This window comes from Lissotriton helveticus, chromosome 8 (assembly GCF_964261635.1).
Source record: "Lissotriton helveticus chromosome 8, aLisHel1.1, whole genome shotgun sequence".
In the NCBI taxonomy this organism is placed as follows: domain Eukaryota; kingdom Metazoa; phylum Chordata; class Amphibia; order Caudata; family Salamandridae; genus Lissotriton; species Lissotriton helveticus.
The window spans coordinates 355,134,712-355,152,408 of record NC_136069.1 but is presented as its reverse complement, the minus strand read 5'-3'; the positions used below and the strand labels follow the sequence as shown (position 1 = coordinate 355,152,408).

General features: G+C 43.4%; 1 protein-coding gene across 1 annotated transcript in view; it reads right to left on the bottom strand.

Annotated features, from left to right (window-relative positions):
• The window catches only part of LOC144771636 (cilia- and flagella-associated protein 337-like), a 556,113-nt gene that overhangs the window by 19,207 nt on the left and 519,209 nt on the right, over positions 1-17,697 (bottom strand). Inside the window, exon 27 of the mRNA XM_078656000.1 lies at positions 4,504-4,592. Coding sequence (XP_078512126.1) covers positions 4,504-4,592 — 89 coding nt within the window. The remainder of the gene's footprint in view (positions 1-4,503; positions 4,593-17,697) is intronic.

Genomic DNA, 17,697 nt, shown 5'->3' with positions numbered 1-17,697 from the left:
AACGATCACCAACGATCACTTAACCCCCCCAGGACTAAAGAAGATATTGAACACTGGGTCCAGGGTACAGCGATTGAGTAACAGGATAGATAGTACGCTTTGAGGATAGCGTCAAGCCCATAGAACGAGTGCGAATAACATCCTTTTCTATGGAAATAGAGCAAAGATTTATTTTTGTTTCCTTCATAGTGTGACGGCGAGAGCACGTCCCCACAGAGTCCCGGGTTCAGAGAATTTTATCGTGAACTCGTGTGAGTACATTTTCGAGAGATTTACAAACAGCGTGCAAGTTTGAGTGTTTGGCTGTACGTGAGAGTGTGGCGCTCTCAAGGACAGAGGATTAATGGCCACATGAGGTTTGTGGACCTACATTTTAGTATGGTTGCTTTTAAATTGATGACTTAGACTGGGGAGACAGTGCACTAATGGGTGATACTGCTTAAAGAAAGATATATAGAGAGAAGGGGGAACTTGTATTGCATTATGTTCTCCACTTGGCTGTTTGTTTATGTACAAATTTCCCTCTCTTTTTTTAGGAAGTGGTTCCCTCACAGAAATTCTGGAGAGACCTAAGTGAAAAATTATCTACCGATTGAGAGGTAATATTAACCCAATTGGGGTAAGGTTCACAACGAAGGGACCAACACCCTGACGCAAGCCAGTGCCACCCGTGTGGGGGCGAACAATTGGCAGAAATATGTTGCTATCTGCAGTAGGGATATAGGGAGCGTCACTTTCCCTTTATACCCGTTTGAGATTTGAATCCTTCCAGGGGTCCACAGCCAGAATAAAGAATCATATGGTGGATCCTTAGGTTGTTTTATATTAGATACACTGCACTTTTTTGGTCCCGACACAGAGGGAGGAAGAGCCCCCTCCCCTTATGATTTTGTTGTATGTTGAGTACGTCACGTTATTTTTTTGTGTTGTATGTTTCTTTCACTTCCTTTATACTCACCACTAAACCTTCATCTGAATACAAAAAAAAAGCATGCGCTCCATCCAGTGTGTTGGTCTGCACCTGGGTGTATGCTGCGGCCCAATGATGAAGCATGACACTGCAAAGTTTGTGAGGGCAGTATTTAGACACATGTTGTCTCCCTCAAAGGTCAGATAATCATTGGACTGACGTAGTTTTTGTTGTAAAGTCAAGTGTCTTTTTGTTGTAAGCAGTACTTCTCTGTTGTGTGAGAACCAATCGAACCATGATCCCCAGAGTCCATCGTCAGTCACCCTGGCCGCGGCGCCACACCTCTCCCTCTAATCCATAGAGAGTATTATCATAGATAGTCTCATAAGGATTTGCCTGAGGTTTATCAAACGCCATAACTGGTTTTCAGCATGCCCTATGAAGGTGGTGCTAAATTGTAGAGTTCAAGCACTTTGCGGTTTGGGATGGATGAAGGAAGCAATGCAAAGGTCAAAGCAGATGTGGATTTCGACTCACAAACACATTAAGACTCATGAGTAGAAGTTGTTAGACGGCAAATGTCTTGACTGAGCATAGGAAATGACTGAACTACGTGAACTAACACAACACAATTTGTAGTGAGCGTTAGGCCGCATTGGGTAGCAGGTCTCCACTTTGGGAGCCACATTAGAGAACAGTGTACAAAGGTCACTGAAGAATTACTATATTGAAATGAAATGTCATTTGTTATTAGAATAACGTCCATCCCACACATGCTTAAACAACTATAAGAAGAAGATGGTGAGGGTCTATCTGGTAAGGACCTCAGTCTTGATGATTTGCCCATGACCCAGAAAGAGCAATTAAGCAGCACGAACAAGACTACGCAGTGAATATGAAGGGCCATAAACAACCCTCTTGTTTTTATTTTAACTTTGTAGAAGGGGGATACCAATAAATAAGGTATTAGTCTACTTTAAGGCAAAGCCTGTGCATGATGCTTTATCAATAAGAGTATGTTATGAATTCCTGACACATAACGAGCCCTTCTCAGACATCACTCAGATCTGAGGCTATGAGTGACAACAAAATGATGACGCATGTCACAATAGTGTACAAAGGATTTATCCTTTTAATGAAAAAAACTTGTCGAATAAGTCAGTCAGGCATATTTCTTAAATGTTGCAACTTTTATCTGGCAACTATCTACATATACCAATTCTTCATTTTTGATCAAATAAGGCGCTAGATAATGAGATTTCATATCTTCCAGCTAGTGTTTCTACAGCTACTTATTTCTGTTGTTTGATTTAGGTGTGCCTCTACACGTATTTGTACCTCCTCAATTTTGGTTGTCCCATCTTGTGACTCTTGTCACTGATGTATTGGCATATTCTCTGCATGATTATCACTATACCTGGCTGGACTCTATAACACTTCATTGTCTATCGGCAGAACAAAATCTTTTCTGAGGCTCCCTCATTATGAACATATAAATATTGAAATCACCAAAGCTACACTTGTTGGGGCTAAAGCTACCACAATAGGAACAAAACCAAAGAAGCCAAAAAATGTTCCTCTGTTCCATATTGCCTCATCCAAAAACAACATTTTAGAAACCATTCTTGATGAGGTAAGAGCTCTTCAACCCTTCATTAAATGAGGACAGATGGATCATCATGAAGAATAGGATGGTTGACATGCAACAACATATTAGGTCAATTCAAGATGTCTCTGAAGGTTCTTAAACTTGAACAAGAAATTTGGAAATCAAAACTCCATACAGAGGATTTGGAAAATAGAATTTGTCACCAGAAAGTACGTCTATGTGGTCTGCTCGAGGGTGTTGAACATCCTAACCTTCTTAATTATTTCAAAACATTCATTCTGGAGCTTCTAAACAGCTCCATTTTCATCCCATCAATCTAGAAAGTGATCATCATTTGGGGAAGCTCATGCCTCATTCCTGTAAACCTCAGGGTGTTTTGTGCTATTCCTGTACTGTACTGGTTTTCTATGTGTACCGAGAGCAACTTTTTTCCTTCTTCTTTTAAAAAATTCTTCTAATTTCATTACATTCTCTGTGTAATGTTTTGCTACTCATCATTACATAAGACTGTCACTCTGTTTTATGAATTGGTATTTCCTTGTGTAAAAAATGTATTACATTTAAAAAAATACTGTGTGGGGAAAGGTTCCACACCCATGTACAGCAAAATGTATTGTACAGATGACCAGTCAACATTTGCAACTAGCCTTTCCCTACATAACAACATGTGTCAATGTGTTCTTAGTAACTTTTAATCTATTTGAGCTACAAACACATTTTTTGTTAAAATATGTAGATTATACATTAAATGATGGACTATGTAGCAAATGCAGCAGCTCCATAACTTTGCAGAAAAAGATTCAGATGTAGAATCACATAATTCCATTGGGCATGGCTTTATGTATGTCGTGTATTTGGGATTGTTAAAGGGATCACCTTTTGCTTTTATGCAATAGAAATAGCCCTGGAAGGACCTAAGCCTCAACACCCCAAGTCAGCATATTTACTTGTTGGAGGCTCTACATAGCTTGCCGGGTGACCCGTCAACTTGTCTTCGTCACAAACCTCGACAAGCTATTTTGTGTGGTTGGGAGATCTCTTTTTTGGACCCTCTAATTTTATTAGGGGATGATGCTAATTTAAAAGCAACTACATAGAAAAGATGCACATCTAGAGTGGATCTGGGAGTCAAGCACAAAATTAAGCTCTTTCAAACATCTTTTGTAATTGTTGGATGAGCTCTAATATTAGAAAACAATCCATAGTTGCATGCTATTCTACTTTGAACTGGTTATCATAGATGAGGTTCACTGATCATACTACACATTGACAGATCCAGTTTTGTGGATTTCCATAAGTTTTTCTGCCGGCTCCTGAGAATTAATTGCATAGTTTGGGTTTGAAATCTAAATCTGAGATGCCCGTATCCGGAGTACCTATTCATATTGCATACCTGAATCCTGGACATATTTGGACCAGAAACCACTGTCTGTAAACTAAATTTGAAAAACTGTTAAGTGGTTTTACATTCTCACTGGACAACATCTGAAAATTAATAGGTAAAATAATGTGCAGGGGCTTGCTAAGCCTTTTACCTCTTTTGGCCAATCTGCACCAAACAGGATAGAAAATTCTATGTTGCTCAAATATTCTTTCTGAAGGTTTAGTACAGAATGGTCAAACGAGACAACATTTATAGGCCCCCCAAAGCCTAAATGAACATTTAAAGAGGAAGCCATCAAATCTTAAATAGACGCTTTCATTGACCAACTAATACATACATTTATTATAAATGCGATATAATTGAATACAGTGTTTTGTCATGTTGCATCCCAGATTAACCTCTCTTGCACACGCTTTCACACCAGTGGCTACTCAAGCAACTCCAAACGGCAAATGGCAATCATATGCAATATGGAAATGGATGAACTTTGTCATTTATCACTGTAAGCCTTATGCCCGTCACTTTACAATGTGTCCATCTAAAGAACTTGAGTTTCTAGGGAAGTCCTTTAAATGTATCATATGTTATGATGTTACTGACCTATAAACTCCCCTTCCATGCTCCATAGACGAACTGCACAATCAAGAGAGGAGGTCAATAGCACTTTGTCTTCATCCACAAGCTGTAACCTAACAAAATAAGAATTATCTGTCAGACATATAGTTTTAAAATCATGTATTCTACATATTTTAAGAATGCAGATGATTGGGCCCATTTGGTAATACATGATTAATGCAACTAGATAATAGTAAAGGATAATTGATAGTCAGATATTGGCAAATATAAAAAATGTGTTTTCAATCATCTGAATAAAATAGTATAATAACATAATATTTGTCACTTTACCTTCTCTCCTATCACCTGGGCTCCACAAGTAGAAATACAACAATTATAAACAAGGTAGAGGTGAAAGGTTTGGCAATTCAACACACAAAAGCCTTGGAGAGATGTACAGGAAATTAGAAACTTCATGTTGCATTTGTTTGTTATTAGATTGTTTTGTAGAGTGCTGCATGTCTCTTTTTTGGGTTGTAGGTTAGGAATATTGAGTACAAAATATTCAATGGTCACATTATTGGGGGGAGAATGTTGAGCGACAAAATATCCAAAGATAACATACTCCACTCACATGTACCTTAGTGATTGATATATATATATATATATACAGTGGATCTGGTCCTGCCACGAAGATCGCACCGTCCTTAAAAGGGCGCCATAATTGCCCGAAACGGACCGTGTGTGTTTGCAGTGAAAACTAACAGGGCAACGGCAGCCACCAGGAACTGCTTCTGGTTGGGAACCCCAGCAGATTTGAAAAAGATGTGTGTGGGGATCGCGTGCAAATAGGACACTTGCAGACTATAGCAAACATCACCCACTAGAGGGTAAAAAGTATCGAGGACTGGCTGACACACTACAAGAACCAGCATGCTCTACATTGTAGCCCATCAGGGCGTCCACCGGAGGAAAGCCAATTAAGAGAATCTGCCGGGTTTCAAAGGTGTGCTCACTCAGCCCCGGGATGTTTTTGCAGCTCCTCCTCGGAAGAAGGCCAAGGTGGCCGACATGCATAAGGAAATGGGAGCCTTTTAACTGCAGAATAAAATCAGAATTTTACTGCGATGTTGTGCGGCTCACTCTTTCCTTTGGGAGAGGTTTGGATTATAAAATATATATATATATTACCTACTGGCGGTTGCCAGTAGGTAGTTATAGTTAGGACCCATTTTCCATAGGAAATCAGCAACATTCTATTTGAAATAACTTTGGTGCCAGTTGACGAATCTTCGCAAAATTTTCAAAACTGGTGAAGCGCTCCGGTCTGCTCCTATCCTGAAAATCTCAGGGTGATTCGTCAAGCGGGGGACGAGAAAAAAGGGGGTCCCAAAACGTGTTTTCCCCATGCAATTTTTCATAGGAACGTTTAATCGCAGCTACAGCCCAAACGGCTGAACGGAATTACACCAAATTATGCAGAAAGGTAGACTTTGGTTCAGAGTTGTGCCTTTTTGTTAAATTGTGTAAATCTGTTCAGTAGTTTTTTAGATATTTAAGGAAAAAAATACATATATATCTGGGCGGAGCCTAACGACACATCTCATCGTGAGATCTGATTGGTTGTCAGCACTTCATCCAAGAAGTGTTGGCAGCCATCTTGGGACCAATATACATGATAGCACCTCATTAAAAAGCATTGCAGTTAATAGAAGATTTTAAGACTTTAGTTACATTATAAATGTAAATGTGTAAATGTAAATGTGTTGGACTTGTAAAGCGCACGGCTGCCCGTAAGCGTCCGGGCGCTGGAGACCGCTGGGGAACCCGTCCTGGCTTTTCCTGTGAGATGGTCCCTTCTGGGTATCTCCAAGGTGAAACCAGGCATCCCCGGCGTCTCTGGGGGGCCGTTGTAAAGATGAGGCAAGCTTAATGCCCAGAGTTGCCGAGTGTGATCCCTGGTTAGAGTAGGCACCGAGGCGAGAATTGTTGAGTCCGCTGACCCTGGTCCACGAACCTGCCACGTCGGGAATTGAACCCTGGTCCCGGGTTGTTCTCTGCTTCCGGGTCTGCCGCCTCTAACCAGTGAGCCACACCACTCCACAAATCATTTTTTTTTTTTTTGGAAAACCTTTATTTATGCAAAAAGTGTTCACAGCTATTCAGCCGAACATCCCGGAGGCACGGCAGCACAATAGAAGCACAAACTTTTCGGCACACACGGATCATAATACCGGATACATGAGGTTTAATTTATGTTTTAAAATCAGGATAGGTTCGAATAAGACGAATGAAATTCACATATGAAGCAGAGAAATAGGAAAGAAAGGGGAAGGGATCAGGCGCCAAATTTTAGAACATAATCATCGAATGAGCGGGTCAAATGAGCGAGCCCAACACTGTAAACAAAGTCAATCAAATGAGCGAATCAATATATGCATGCATACCATCACTATGTTCAGCAGGCAAGCGCCCGCCCATTGTTGTCGATGACACAGTAAATGTAGAGGCACGGGTTACGACATATCCATGAGATTCCAAAAAATTAACCAGATTCATTGATCCCAATCCCAGAGAAAGAGAAAGTAAAAGGAAAGCCAGAAAAACGAGAAGAAAAAGGGCCATGGAAACAAAGAACGGAAAAAAATAAAAAAAATAAAACCCCTCCCCCCAACCCCCCACCCTGCACCCCTGCAGATGGCTACGGCCTACCCCCCCTAGCAGCGTGCCTGTCGCCCAGTATCCAAAACCCGAAATATAGTAAGAATATAGAGTTATAAAAGAAAGGAAAAGAAAAGAAAAGAAAAGTAGAGGAGGAGAAGAATATCACACATGCCCCCGTTCTCACTACCCCCCGTCTGAAACGCACAACCCTAGTCTTGAATCCAGCCAACACTCAATAAAGTTATGAACAATATCACACAGGGAAGACGTCTGACACCGTCCCACCTCCCGCTATCAATAAAATGGCGGATCCCTCATCCTTCACACACCCCTTAAATCAAAACCAGGCCAACAGTCTCACCCTTGACCCCTGCGATTTTTCGTACGGAGTCTATCAAACGGTACCCTCACAACTCCAGGAGAAACCAAAGTCCTAGGCAGTTCATGAACCGGTATTATGAGTCCGAACAAACTCCCCAGTCTTCCGCAGTCATCCGCCGCCATGACACTCGCCTTCGTCAGCCAAATGTTCGAGTATCCCGATCTCCACCGCCAAGAAAGAACCACTCGGGCGAAAAACAAGATCAGCATCCGTCGAGTCTTGTTATCAGTAGTCCCAGGGAGGGGCAGTTCCGTGAACACCACATTAGACGGTTGCGTCGATATTGGCGGGCATTTCTCCAGATCAACAAGTCCGCTAGCACTCTGTGGTCCGGGCAATGGTGTCGAGGCTCTGTCATAAGTGGGGTCTCGATCATCCGGTTCCGCGAGTAGCGTGGGAAAAACTGCTAGCCCAAAGTCTCCAGACAGATCAGGGTCCGTACACGATCATTCAGTTACGATGTTGCCAGCGATCGTATGGTAGAAAATGGCATCCGTGTATGATTGAAGCTCCCAAATGGCGGCCATTACGGTTCTCAAGGACGGCTCGCTGTTACCCCGCACCGCCTCCGCTCGATTCCAGCCATCTGTGTGTCCCTCGGAGTACACAGTTCCTCCGGGGATAAAAACGTGAGCAGGGCAGGCGGGGACTGAAGGTGCATTTTCAAGCAGTGATAGGGCATCTCGGGCGAGGGCTCCAACCCAGCGTGGGCGCCAGCCGCCGGGACAGGGACCCCCGACCTCACAGCCACTTACAGGATATATACACCTCCGCAGTGTGTACCGAACCGAAGGCACTCCACCAAACTAGGGACAGGATACTCTTCAAGTCAAGCGACCGGACCCTGTCTGGGTCCCACAGCTGTTGTTGTGTGGTATATAAATAAATAATACCGGATCTATTTTTGACTGGATATAGTAATAACAGATAGCTCAATAAATAAGAGTCAAGATTCGAGGTAGTAGGAGTTTGCAGGTTTAATACAGCATAAGGACAGGAACAGGACAACCTGCACAGGACTAGGATGGCAGCGCTGCCGGGGGCAGGATCGGAGTCGGCGTAACATTTAATAACAGTGCACAAGTATATATACTAAAACAATTGCATTACAGTACATACAATAGGCGGAGCAGTGGGTGTGGTCAATAGCAGTCGCGAAAGATAAGGGTGAAAGTAGGTGTAACAAGAGGCGTGAACATAGACATGTGATGTAAACGTAACAGAATATGTCATAAAAATGGGGCGGAAACATGGAGGGGCTACCTAAGGAGCTGGAACCTCTAACCTAGTGGTGCGCGCAAACTGACAATGACGTGTTACTAGGAGAAGCTGGGGGCTATGACTTCTGCGCTAGGAGCAGAGACTGAAGTCTGGAGAGTCAGGGCGACATGTACCTAAACACTATCTAGTATCTGATGTTTAGAGAACATGTTGATAGAATCCAAAAGTTATCGGGGTAAAGGCTAACAGACACTAAGACTGGTGCATGCATTATTCTACATGTAGTGCGTGTTGAAGAATATTAAATGACCATAAATACAGTATTTCTCTTACATGGAGACGTAAAGGCTAGACCATGACGGAAACTATTGATGCGATTCAGTAGCTTAGGAATGCAGAGAAGGAGGGCTGGACTGATAACTAGAATCATAACATACTCTTGGCAGACTGGCAGGCAGAGAGCCAGGCCGAGCCGGGCACTGTGAGGCAGGAAGTAAGTGAAGGGTCAGGGATACAGGTGGGGGCTGTATCGCTCCTCAGCGAGGGCTCAGGAGACGGGAGCTGAATCTGGTGTCCGGGCCCTTTTGAGGCCTAGAAACGGGGATTTTACAATGAAATAACGTGCACACTGAGAAACGTGGCAACGTAACTTTACATAGGCCTAATACTCGTAGCTTTCACGAGAACTGGAAACTGGCATACTAGAGATGGACACAACTGTAATTGCGTCTTTAATCGATCACGGAGAATACATATGCATATTAATCATGCACATACAACATAGGATGGGGAACACGTAGGGACACAGAACATGGCAAAATTTACTTTTCCACATTCCCTCCTTGTCACTACGTTTCCATCAGGAAACATCAATATTCATGATACCATCTATCATCTCATAAAGTATCATTTGCTCGTCTCGAATTGTCTTGGAACGGGATTTAGGACGGGACTTGGGACTAGGAATACAAGAGGTAGCACAAATGCCGCAAATCGCAGGGCCACATTGTATACAGAGGCAGCAACTGAATGTGATCGCTACTGCAATACCTAGAAAGGACAACACTTTCCATCCCCAGGCAGAAATTATACTCCAGAACCAACCAGACCATGTCCAGGTGCCTGGATTTTGGTGTAACAGATGGGCAATTTTATGCAGTCTGGTTATAGCTGAATAAACGGACGGCGCGTTATTAGGAATGAAAATGCAGCAACTAGATCCGATGACTCTACATGCCCCGCCCCTATCGGCCAGTATGACGTCAAGGACGAGACGATTCTGGAGCACGACAATTCTCATAAAAGATTGCTCTTCGGTTAAGTTACCTAGAGCAGAGGTAGTCTCAATCTCTACTGCTTCAAGTGTTCTGGTCAATCTACGTATCAATTTACTATTCACGACAGTACCTAAGTAGGGAAAGACACCTTTATTGATATCTATGTATTGTTCTAGAGCAGTTTCAGTATAATCGACAATCGGGAGGTCTCTCTTGTGTCTAGTATGTACTAGGTGGGAGTTCCTATGATAGTCAGGTGGGGCTAGAAAAACTGGTGGCAGTAGGAAGGCAATGTAACAAGTTCCCTCCCAATCGAGGGGCAGACGAACATATGCGGTCTGACCACAAACAAAATAAGAATGACGTGAAGCTTTGAAAATAGATTTCCCACTGTCACTATACTTGACAATAGTAGTACAATCACTATGTCCTACATGTACGGAACCATTATTTCTGACACATAATTCGCCTTTGACTGGTAGTACTGACATAGCAGGTAAGTCTGGAGTAGAATCAGACTGAACATTCAGGACCATAAAATTCGAAGAATAATTACCCAAATTATAAACTTCATTTTCTAGATCTAACCCTGTTCTGTGGGGAAGACCTTGCTTGTCTGGAAAACATGTACTGTTCAGGAAGGACATATCAGTTGAGGATGACGTTAACGTGGACCATGCTCCACACGAACCAGTATGTGAAAATGGATAAGGAAAGAGTGGCAGAACTCCCTTCGGTGTCTGGAAAGGGGGGAGTCGACCACACACCCAACAATTAGTGGCATTGCTGGTCTGGTGTGAATAATGTAACATGCGGATAAAGGAATTATTTCGCATAGCAAGACGATAAGATAGTTCATGAGGAGGCAGATCACTAAACGTATGCTCTACTGTAGTATTAGAAGACTTATTTACATGAGAAATTGGAAAACATAAATGCAATGCATAACTCGTGCAGGTAATCATAAGGCTGAGATATAGCAGGAAACATAAAATAATAATGCAACTTTTAGAGTTCTCACTAACTCTCTCTCTATGGGGGTCTATTTTATACATGTCAGAAACCGGTCTAACCGTTTCACCTAGGGGAGGACTTAGACAATCAAACTGGCTGACTTATTTTACTAGACCTTAATTTCAACTTATACTCCTGCTGCGGAGTTTTCTCTAACAGGGAGGGCTTTGAATCAGTGTCTTTTGCGGGACAGTCCTTGAGAATAGTACTTTGGCAGTCTTTAAAATCCTCGGAAATGTTCTTGGAAACAGTCTTTAGTCCATAAAACTTCTTTACATGCGACAAATGCACCCAGCCCTTCCTGCCTTCCAGTTTGACGGCAGTACGGGTGGCCAGGAGGACTTGCTTGGGCTCCTTCCAGCGGGGCTCCAGCGGACTTGAACGGTCAAAGTTCCTTACGAGAACCAGACTTCCGGGAACGATTTCATGCGGTGCCACCTCGGTATTGTCTGGAAATGCGGCGGCAACCTGTGAACGACAAGAGTGTAGGGCAGACATCAAGGAAGCTAGGTAATCTGTCAGCATATTACTTGAAACATCTGTAATACTTCGGGGTCTAGGTGTACCCCACATATTCGGGGGGCGGCCAAAAACGACCTCGTACGGGGACAGACCTGATCTGGAATGTGCGACCATGCGCATATAAAACAGAGCGACTGGCAGAGCTACTAGCCAGTCCACACCTTTCTCTTTACAAACTTTAGCAATGCGGATTTTCAGGGTCTGGTTATGTCTCTCTACTAGACCGGCTGCTTCAGGATGGCGTACACAATGGAACTTCCACTGGTATCCTAACAACAGGGAAACGTGTTTCATCAGTTCAGATGAGAATGGCTGGCCGTTATCAGAATATACGACCCTAGGGAGTCCATAGCGGGGGAAGAATTCACGAACCAACTGCTTGGCAGTGGTCGCGGCTGTGTAATCTGGGACTGGATATGCTTCTGTCCACCTGGACAAAGCGCATACAACTACAAGGACATACTTGAAACCTCGACATCGCTCCATCTGAATATAATCCATCTGGAGGGCTTCAAAAGGGTGGTCAGGGGGCTGGAATCCACCTTGTTCCACCGGGACACTTTTACCTGGATTAAACTGGCAACATATCATACAGGTACGGACTTTCTGCTTGGCTGCAGCTCGTAAATGCTTGTTAAACCAAATGTTCTGGATACTGTCTAACATGGCTTTTTCTCCTAAGTGTGCTGGACTATGTGCGGTATTGATAATGACTTGAACCATAGAGTCGGGGAGAAACCATGTGGCTTTCCCCGCCGTTACCCATCCCTGATCTGTCTGGACCCCTCCTTGTTCAGACCATTTCTTGATTTCATCGGGAGTAGCATGTAACTGGATATCTATGACATCTTGAGTGGGGTCCTTAACTGTCATACTAGTAGTCGGATCTGGAGTATGTGTCTGTGTCGGATTAACTGACATGTCTGGAGTCTGTGCTGTAAGCTTGGCTGTTCGATCTGCTAGATCATTACCTTGAGAAATAATGTCTGTAACTTTCGTGTGTGCTTTGCATTTCATGATGGCAATGGATGTCGGTAAATGTATGGCATCTAACAGAGCTTGAATAAGGAGACCATGCTGAATCTTGGTTCCATGAGAAGTCATGAAACCTCTCTCCTGCCAGAGCACTCCAAAGTCGTGTACGACTCCAAATGCATAGCGTGAATCTGTGTAAACATTGACTTTCAGGTTCTTGGCGTGTATGCAGGCTTGTGTCAGAGCAACTAGCTCTGCTGCTTGAGCAGACAGGGTGTCAATACGGTGTGTTTCTATAACTTCAGTGTCAGTAGTCACTGCATACGCGGCTACTAGTTCTCCTGTACTTGTTCTCATACATGAACCATCCACATAAAGTGTCAGGTCAGGATCTGGTAATGGAATATCTGTCAGATCTTGTCTTGGCTTAGTCATAGTGTTAACTACTTCCACACAGTCGTGTGTGGCAGGATTCGAATTAACTGACGGTAACAGTGTAGCGGGATTTAGAACGTTGCAGCGTCTGATTTCTATGTGTGGCTGGAACAGTGTCAGTTCATAACCTGTTAAACGTGCAACTGTCAAGTGCTGAGTCTGTGTTCGGTTTAAAAGAACTTCCACGGAATGTGGAACTTGTACTGTCAAGGAGTGTCCTAATACTATGGAATCACTTTGTCTGATAGCTAGTGCTGTGGCTGCAACTGACTTGAGGCACGCAGGCAGAGCCTGGGCTACTGGATCTAATGTGCTCGAAAAATAAGCACAAGGCTTGTATTGTCCTGCTTGATCTTGTGTGAGAACAGATAATGCTGTACCATCACGTTCTGTAACAAAAAGTGTAAAAGGCTTACTGTAGTTTGGTGTAGCTAGAACAGGAGCTTGACATAGAGCTTTCTTTAACTCATTGAAGCTAAGTGTATGTTCAGATGTCCAAGGGAGGACAGTCGATACGGCTGCCTCCTGTGTCGTTAACTGTATCAGTGGCTTGGCTAGAAATGCATACTGAGGAATCCATTGTCTGCAATAAGAAGTAAGGCCGATAAAAGCACGTACCTCCTTCTGTGTCTTGGGCTGAGGAAGACTCGCTATTAACTGGATACGATCGGGTGTCAACTGCCTACCCCACTTGGACAGTAAGTGGCCTAAGTAGATCACTTGCTGGACACAGAATTGAAGCTTTGAAGGGGACACCTTGTGCCCCATCTCGGCAAGGAAATACAAGACTGTAAGTGATGCTCGCTTGCAAGCACGTTCAGAACGGGCTGTGATCAGTAGATCATCGCATACTGGAGCAGGGCAGTGTTAGTTGGCATGTGAATGTTGTCTAGTTGTCTCTTAAGTGCTTGACTGTAAATGCTAGGACTTTCTGTGAAACCTTGAGGAGCTCGTGTGAATTTATAGCTCCTTCCATTTAAACAAAAACCAAAAAGGTACTGGCTGTCCGGATGAATGGGGACACTGAAAAACGCGTTCTTGAGGTCAATTACGGTAAAGAATATTGCCTCAGAATCAATGGCTGTCAACAGGGATGAAATATCTGGAACAACTGGGTACTGGGGAATAATACATTTATTGAGTTCTCGAAGGTCAATCACTAATCGATATACTGGGGGTGCATTTGGATCAGTACGTTTCATGACTGGAATGATCGGAGAATTACATACATTGGAGTCAGTTTCTACAACTACTCCTTGAGCCATGAGCTCGTCAATTATTTTAGATAAGGCTGCTACAGCCTCAGGTGGTAATCTGTACTGTCTGATTCGTGGTAACACTACACCGTGTTTGAGAGTCACACGATGGGGTGTGATTTGCATGTAACCTACATCAGTTGGACCTTGCGCCCATAGATGCTGCGGGACATTAGACAATCTCGGATCAAAATCTCGTAATACATAGTGACCCTTGAAGTCACGTAAAAACAAACGTATTCCCTCTGGGGAACAGCAAATAACTGCACCTAGTTCTTTCAGTGTCTTAATGCCTAACAGATTTTCTGGACATGATTTTGTAAGTAATAGATCAGTAGTGCGGGACAATGGACCTACTTCTAGAATAACTGGCTTTGAAATCTCGTTTACAATAGGCTTTCCTGAAAATCCAAGGGAAACATTTCTAGAGCCTGAGAGCGGAGCCCCTGGAACCTCGTCGTGACTTATGGTAGTCCTACTTGCCCCTGTATCAATCAGAAACTTTCTGTCTTTTCCTAATATTTGACTATGAATATAGGGACCTTCTTGATCTACAGGAATCTCGATGAGAGGCAAGCCTACCTCCCTCTCTAGGCTGTTTCATGAGTATTGTTGGTACTCTGGATACTCTGTCTGAGCATACTGATACATCTGCTGTGTAACATGCTGTGTTGCAGCGATAGGCTGCGGCGCTGGAACTGTCTGTTGTGCATTCTGTGGCTGAGAAGTCTGTGAAACTTGTTCTTGTCTAGGCGGACGTGGTCTTTCTTTAGTCTTACCAGTGGCTATATTATGTTTCAGAACTGCACACTTGTTTATAAAATGACCTGGCTGTTTACAATAATTGCATGTCCCTTTAACGGGAGCTGCAGGATGACTGACTTGATTCGGACCCCTCTTCTGACTGTCTTGAGGAACAGATTGTGCAACTAGTACTTTCATTTTCGTGTCTTTCATACGTCTTCTCTCGTGTTCTTGCTCTTCTCTTATTCTATTCTGGTGATACTGGAGCATCTGTAACATCTGGGACGGGGTACTAGCTTGCCATGTACTTTCGACTTTCAAAACTCGATTCTTAACTTGTGGACTTGAATTCTCGACTAGTTTAGTAACAAAAAGATGAGGGTATGACTCGCTACTCGTCTTCAATCCACTGTTTATAATGAAACATTTTTCAAATCTAGAATAAAAATCACTAGTGTCTTCATCTTGTTTCTGTTTACAGGCTGAGATTGCATCCCAGTCTTCCTTTTTAGTGGCTAACAATCTGGGCAAAACTTGTATTAACAGTTCTGGTAATTCTTTACATTTCTCTCCAAGACCGGTACCTGGTACTCGTATCTTATCTTCAGCTTCTAGAACTGCCCAATCGATCTTTTTCTCTCCCACCTCCCATTCTTTTTCCTTGAGTTTTTCGTATACCCCTGCGGGCAACAGGACCTTTAGCATTTTAATAATATCTGGATACGTATATTCTCCCATACGGAGCATGTCCTTTAACTCTCGGTGGAACCCTGCTGGATCTTTGTCGTGACAGGGGATTAATTTCTTCATCTCTAAGAGTTCCATCTTTGTAATCGGGGTGTAAACAAATACTCGTTGCATTTCACCATCTGCTGTCCTGACTGGGTGTACTTCTCGTAACGGATTCTGTCTATCTATGTAAAACGGTTTACTTTCTGGAGGTGAGACGTGAACAAAATGCGGGTTCAAAAACATACTATATTTATGACGCTGTTCTAGAATGACACTAATTAAATCGGTACCTAAACCTTTCCATCTATACTGGAGTAACTCGTTCAGGACATCATGTAACGGACCTGGATCAGAATGTTGACCCTCATACAAGGTAATGAGGTGCTGAATCATATACATACCCACCAGTCGCTGCTCGGCTGGGGGCAGTTTCAGAAACATTTGTGCCACTATTTCGTCTGGAAAGGTGGTAGAATCAGTAACCCATCGGACTGCTGATCGGGCTAGTTCTTGTTTATGCATAGTACTTAACTCACTATAACCGATTCGTGATTTCAGAATGTGATCGGTAGCTTGAAACACTTGTTCTAGAGAGCCTTGTTCTGGTGCTGGATGATGAAAGACTTTCTTGTGTTCTAGGCGTAAATGTCGGCCTGGAAATCTAGATTTACCTACATACGCTATTCTGGCGGGATTCTCGTCCTCTACCTCTTCGGTAGGAGAGTCATTCTCTTTCTCACTTACTTGTGCTGTTTTACGTTGTTCGTGTAACCTTATTATTTCCTTACGAATTTTCTTGTACATACTCTCTATACTACTGATGGTTCTGTGCTTACCCTCGGCTATATTATCACTCCACCTGGTCAGGGTTCTCATTTCGGCCGGATCTTTGGTCGGATAACCTTGTTCCCTTATTAAACAATTAATCAGAAATTTTAATATCATGAGCTGGATCTCAGCTTTCCTTTGAGACATGGCTTCGCCAATACTTTCTGGATCATCCCCTGTACGGATGAAACGATATATTCTGTCTAGATCTTCTTTCATATCCGGTAGGGTGTCCAAATACCCGGTCACCCGTCTTACACGTATGGAATATATAACCGTACTATCATCGCCTGTGACTGGATCATAGCGGCATTCAGTAAGAGCTCGTCGGATTTCTGCAACGGACTTATATTTGGGCGTACGCTGTAACGCACGTTCATGTAACTCGACTAACGTTACACGTTGGTGTGGCGGCGGGGTACCAGGAGGACCTCCTCCTGCGACCCCTAAACTGGAATCGTCGACTGATACTCTTCGTGCTGGCAGAGTGACTGATGTGGCGGGAAGTTGTACTACGGGCTGGACCGGGGGTACCGTAGCAGGTACTGCAACAGGTGCCCTGGTGACTGGAGGAGCAGGAATTTCATCATTTACAGGAACTGACGGAACAGGATTTGCATATTCTGGGACTGTGTCGTCCAAATAGGACGAGATAAAAATATCAGCTGCGGTCGGTTTGTGACGTAGCTTGGTCGGAACTAATGGTGGCGGAAAATTACTGGATGCCTCCGGGGTCGCTTTTGGCAAGCCCTCGGCAAGAAGAGGATACATACCCTTAATGAGGGCATTCCTCTGTCTGTCTGACTGTTCGGTTTTAACTCGTTCACCTATTTCGATTGATTCCCTTTCTTGGGCTCTTTCTATGGATTCTCTACTTAATTCTGACTTTCTGATTTCTTTTTCGGTTCTTTTATGAGATTCTTTGCGCCATAACTCGATGGCATCTTTCTGTGACTGTCTGGCTTTCTTTTTCCATAATGCTTCTTCTACTCGCATGATGCACTCGGCATCCCACGTACCTGATACGGGCCATCTATACTTTTCCTCTAACTCTTTGGTGTACTCCACCCATAAGTCTAGATACAATATGGCACTTATGCCATGCTTTTGATACATAAAATGACCTGGACTGTCCCTAGGCGGGACAGGAACTGCTTCTTCTAACAGACCTTTTCTAGTTTTTAACTGA